This window comes from Rhipicephalus microplus, chromosome 2 (genome assembly GCF_043290135.1).
Source record: "Rhipicephalus microplus isolate Deutch F79 chromosome 2, USDA_Rmic, whole genome shotgun sequence".
Lineage (NCBI taxonomy): Eukaryota > Metazoa > Arthropoda > Arachnida > Ixodida > Ixodidae > Rhipicephalus > Rhipicephalus microplus.
The window spans coordinates 286,976,723-286,982,722 of record NC_134701.1 but is presented as its reverse complement, the minus strand read 5'-3'; the positions used below and the strand labels follow the sequence as shown (position 1 = coordinate 286,982,722).

General features: G+C 46.2%; 1 protein-coding gene across 1 annotated transcript in view; it reads left to right on the top strand.

Moving 5' to 3' along the window:
• Nucleotides 1–1,841: 1,841 nt before the first annotated feature.
• LOC119177472 (lysosome membrane protein 2) overlaps nucleotides 1,842–6,000 on the top strand; it is an 81,360-nt gene continuing 77,201 nt past the window's right edge. Inside the window, exon 1 of the mRNA XM_037428893.2 lies at nucleotides 1,842–2,179. Coding sequence (XP_037284790.2) covers nucleotides 2,057–2,179 — 123 coding nt within the window. The 5' untranslated portion in view covers nucleotides 1,842–2,056. The remainder of the gene's footprint in view (nucleotides 2,180–6,000) is intronic.

Here is a 6,000-nt window from a genome sequence, read left to right as displayed (position 1 = left end):
CCCTGAGCTGGACGCGAACCACGTCGGATTGGTTAGTACAAGCTTACGGCACTTGCATATAGTTAATAATAAAAAAATCACGTAAACAGGTGTGCGCTCGAGCCAACCTTTATCTGCGCATTTTTTTATGGCAAGCTTATAGATCTTTCCTTTTCTGCCGTTTATTTGCATATAGTTCATATAGAATAGATGGACTTCCTGCCAGAGGCAAAGTAATTTTGGAGCGTTTCAGTCAACAAGTCTGTAAGAACATTACACGTCGAAGAAAGTTTTTAATCGAAGCCACAGGCTGAAATCGATTATAAAAGTTATAACTACAGATAAGCTCCATTTACGTGTCGCGATTATTTATTCTTTTTTGTCTTGCGCGAATAACACCATACATTATCCTTGTTTTGTGTAAAGTTCGTGCGGGAATGCGTTCTGCTCTGTCAGCATACTAGAAACTGACGTCAGACTAAGCGGGCAGCTTGAGCAGCGCACCAGCCACGCGTTTGTTAACATGCGCGCAACTTCGTTGGTCTGTTTGCAGGCGCACCATACCCTACGGTGTCTCTCATAATCTTAGGGTGGTTTAGGTATGTTAAATCCTGAGAATTATAATTAAGGGATTGACTATAGAAACCACATTGACTCGAGAACAGGTGCATTTCTTTTGCGCGCATCTTTTCGGACGTGTACTGTGTCCACACGCTGCTTTTATTAACGCTACACTGTAATAAAAAGGCAGTGCTACTTACTAAGTTTGAGGTAGTAAATTATTGTCGCAACATTCATTACCTGAGTAGTTACTTCAGCTAGTAGGTCACAGACGTTTGGTATCTTAGACGCAACCAGAGGTAGTAAATGACTGTTGCCTACTATCTGCAGTTACTACTTAGGTAGTGAATGTTGTGACAACAATTCACTACTTCAAAGTTAGTAAGTAGCACTGCCTTTTTTTTGAAGAGTGTAGGCACGAAACGAGAGACTGAGCGAAAAAATTTTCTACGAAAGCGGCTGATGTGTACATGACTTGCCAGCGCTCAGAAGACTCGCTTCAGCGCACAGATATTCTCAGCAGACAGCCGAGGGATTACAAAAAAAAAAGAAGAAGAAAAACTGGAGGTGGCCATTGCTATCGCCAAGTGACTCGTAACACCGTGACCTTCTTGTCTGGTTTTCGTCGTTCTGTTCTCGCGCTATAACTATTGTCAGGCAAGCGAGGCGCGCTTCCCGCACTTGACGCGCAAATTCGACGATAAAAGAAAGTTAGATATGTGTCTATTAGTACTGAGCGCATTTTGAGTGTTGCGTACCGCTGCATCAGCTAGTATACTATAGATAGTCACCATAAAAGTGTGCGAAAGCTAGAGAATCAAACAAAATATGAGGCTAGAAAAAAAGCAACAACAAAAAGGAAACGTGAAAATCACGTGAAAAAGACATGTCATGTCAAACGTAAGTCAGGAACGAGTTAAAGCCAGAAGTAGCTGATGCTACTTCTATGCGAAGAAAACGAGACCGAAACCAAGCAAGGAAAATGTCGCAAATTAGGGCACTGCGTAAACGGCGTGACACCTTGCAGAGGTAATCGAAATCCGCGCAGAAAAAGCGTATTCCGTCTTCGACTGGAGTGTATGCAGTCGTCACAACGGGAATTCATAAACAACGGGGAGAGAGTGAAGTGTAGCAAGGTCTTGTTGCTGCTGCGGCGTGGTGAGAGTCGAGACGCGCGAGAGAGGGCGATCGGCGGGAAGGGACTGCGGCGAGGAGGCGGCCGTACATAAGCCATCCTTGAGCGGGAGGCCGTTTTTGACATATCAGCCGCTGCTGCAGCCGGGCGCGGGCCAGCAGCCGACCGCAGGTGAGAGGAGGCGCGTCACAGAACCTCCACACGGCGGAATCATCGCCTCAGCAGCGCGTGCTCTTCTTCCTCGTGCCGGCGGAAGACTGCTCTCCGTTTTCCCCGTCCGCAATCGGCAAGTGCCTGCGGTATTGCTTCTCCGTGAGCGGCCGGCTTGTGCTTTGCGCGTGAGGCGTGAGCGGTGCCAGGACGCCGCGCCGATCGGTGACCATGTCGTCGACCAAGAGCAAGATTTGCTTGGCCACCTTTACGGCCATCTGCGGCGTCGTCCTGCTGGTCGGAGTGCTGGGACACATCTACTTCCCGACCATCATGCGCGGCAAGGTAGCTGAGGTAAGAAACACCTGAGCGTGCCTTTAAGGGGCGGAAGTAAAAAATCTAGTTCGTGGCCTACCCAGTACGTAGGGTGATGGATTCACCTTCTTGCAAGGTGGGCATATGATTGATTTATTGATTCGTGAGGTTTAACGTCCCAAAACCACCATTTGATTATGAGAGACGCCGTAGTGGAGGGCTCCGGAAAATTTGACCACCTGGGGTTCTTTAACATGCACCCAAATCTGAGTACACGGGCCTACAACATTTCCGCCTCCATTGGAAATGCAGCCGAAACAGCCGGGATTTGATCCCGCGACCTGCGGGTCAGCAGCCGAGTACCTTAGCCACTAGACCACCGTGGCGGGGCTAGGTGGGCATATTGCCACAGAGACTAATTACACTGTCCGACATTATGAAGAATCAGCGTCCACAGTCTTGTGCGCACTCCTGCTGACTTGTGCCTCTTGTTCACGGGCACGAGTCAGTGTGGGTTGCAACTGCGAAGAAGAAGAAGGTGCGTTGGCGGATGAACAGTTTTTGTTTTGGAACGCTCTAGTGGACTCTCCCATTTTTTCTCACATAATTTTCAGGGCACAAGTTCGCCCATGATAAACTAGTTTTTGGTGTTTCTCCTCTTGCACCCGTTACAATATGACTGTCGTTTCTTCATACTGAGATGGTGTAGACGTGTATGAAATGCTTGAAGCACTCTGCAAACACGGTCACGGACCCAAGTCTGACAATCCATTTGAAATTTAGAAACCGCGTACGGAATTCTTGTTCACTGAGCTGGACTACAAGTCGCTGACGACGTATTGTCCTTAAGTGCTCCGGTAAATAATCTAATAGTGTTCCTTGATCACTTGGTCAGTGACTGTATTTCAACTCATCCAATGACCGGCGAGACGAACTTTTGTCGAATTTTTTAAGTGCACAGCATTATTAGACACTTCTGTTTCGATTTCAGGACATATTTTTTTATCAGTCTCTTCATGAATATTCAATCATTTTTCCTCTATGTGAGCGATGGGTGGTCTAGCATGCTGGAAGTTTCTATAAGGAAACTGTTATGTTAAGAAACATTACCGCGTGGTGGCTCGTACCTATTCTCCATCCTGTTCAGCCGCATACAATTTCACGATGGGGATTTCGTAGAGTGAAACTAAAGAAGTGTGCTATTCGAACAAGACGAACGCGATGACAGTTTTTCCGAGGAAACGAACCTCGACTGTTGTCAGCTACATCTATGTCTCCGCACTTTTGTACGCTATGTTTATAGCGAAAACACCAGCAAAGCGCGAGGAGCTGTCTCAAGCTCCTTATCTATCGTGGCCCCCATAGTTTCACCAAGTGGGCATTCATGCCACAATGAACGTCAAAGCGACAGTGTTTCGCAAGTCTCATTCTCTTTCGAACAATGTTCATTCGAAAACATCTTTTTCAGGAATGCCACAGATTAGCCCTCCCCCCCCCAAAAAAAAATAAAAAAACGTCTAGTCATGGGCAATCACTTTCATATCACCCGACCTGGAGCTCGGAAAACAAGCAACAAGATTCACAAGAAGTTGTAAAGAAACAACCGCGGTATGATCATCTGTGTTAACGAACAACCGATGAGGTTGACTAGTGGTTATGGCGCAGGCATTGTTATCCGACGGTAATGGGATCGAATCCCAGCCATGACCTCGATGGAACCGAAAATGCTAGAAGCCCATGTACTGTGTGATGTCTGTGCACTTGAAAGCACACCGAAGAGAATTGTTTTTGATAAGCTAAGCTTATTATTAGCGGAGAAACTCAACGTTGAAGTTTCGTTTTTAAATTTTGCGCTGAAATCTACGCGCGCGACGTCATAAATTTCACAATGTATTTTGAAATTGGCTCGTCGAAACTTTCTCTGAAACTTCGTATGTTAGGTCTATAGCACCCACCGATGACAAAATACTTTATTTTAATTGATTAGGAGCTACGTAGGACCCGGTATACTCCTTCAAGATCTATGACGTCATGGTGTTTGATAAGAGTAACTGCGTCTCTATCCGTATTTTTTTTTACGCGTGTGTTTACTCGCTCACCAATCATCGTGTCGTGGTAAGAGTGGCGTTTTCGGGCTTGTGAAATTGTACTTTACTAATACGCAAAAAATTGGTTTGCTCTTAACGTCCCTTTAAATAAAACCATATATCACTCAAAGTTACGAAGCCCGGTTCCTCATAATCACGTCGTGGTGTTGGAACGTTAACACCCAACAATTGCCATTATGTTAGTCTATAAGGTTCTAGAAAATGTGTCGCTTTGCTATATGAGTTCTGCGTTGGAAGGCTCGCATATTTGTTGCAGCGAGAACATTCCTGTCTCGTTGCCCAGTTTCACACCATTAAGGGACACTTCTCCCCACAGTGCTCGGGACAGATGATCTAAACCTCCGGATGCTTTAAAACTAGCAGCAGGCGCTCTAGGAGAGTTTAAAATGGTCAATATCACGTGTAGATGTATTCTACATTGTATCTGGACATGATAATGAAGAGTATATTATGATGATGACTCTGGGAATACATGAAAAATGAATGCGACGGCGGTGGCTTGCGCGACTTGCCGACCTAACCATGGGAAGACAGATGGCGAGCTTGGGCAACGCCACCTAGACTATTGAAGGCCCCCGCACTCCTCCGTGACGTCACCACACTCAGCCCGTATACGCGGCGCTTCTTGACTGCGGTCGCTTTACCTATAAACACAGCTTTTTCTTTAATTCACGTTAAATAAGTCAACACGATGATCAATAGGCTAATGCAAGGCTGGGTCATATCTTGGGGCATTCTACCGTAGAGGTGCCTTTTGTCTCGACCACATATGTACATTCGTACATATAGCTGTAGTGCGTCCTCGTATTTTTCGCTGCCTTTTGCTGTTATCTGTTTGCGGGACATGACAGCTGGTGCTTATCACCGAATGCTACGCAAGACAGGCTTGGGTAAGGCTACGCGAGGGCCCGGAGGAGGGACAACACTCGCGGGAGTCCATCTGCTGCCTTGTTATATAGAAGTCTATTTTCGATTAGGCGTACAAGCGTTACTTTTCATGCAGCGTGGTGGAGGTGCCACCGAACAAGCGAAAAATGGCAAACAAAAGTGCACGCTGGGCCCGCAAGGCCATCGCACGCAACATTAAAATACGAAGCTGAAGCGTCCACCAATGACATCACGGCTCGTGTTGTTACAAGAAGGTGCTGGAAAATCGTAAAAGGAGCAGCAGTGAATCGTGCGAAATGCAACTGTGAATCTTGATGCGCATTTCCGCACATTGTGGGTGCGCTGCTGCCGTTACGCAGAGAGCCGACTCGTGAATATGCGTAAGAATATGTCAAGAAAGAAGAATACAGGAAGCAAAAGACTGAAGCTTCCAGTGAAACATTTCTAAAGTGGGTGCGTGTGCTGGAGCCGACGTGTGGAGAAGCGGACTTTAAGGACGCATCTTCGCAGAAAACAGATAGAACAGCAATAACTAGAACTATAACGCAAAAGAAAGCAGAGGAAAGTTTGTGGGGTGTTAGTTATAGTGATCAAGATACAACTGTGAAGTGGACGAAAAGACAATCTGCTACCGACAAGTATCAAACCTGTGGACCCCCCCCCCCCCAATATTGTGTCCGATTATTTGTTTGGTTTGAGTTCATAAAGAACACGAAAACAGAGAAAATAGGAAGGGAACAGGCTGACAAGTGCCACCTATAGGGGCACAAAGCCTGCCTGCTCCTTGGAGAAGGGGAGGCATAGAGGAAATAAGAGAAGAAAGGAAAAGAGAAAGAGGGGAAAGCTTAAAAAAGGGGAAAAGAC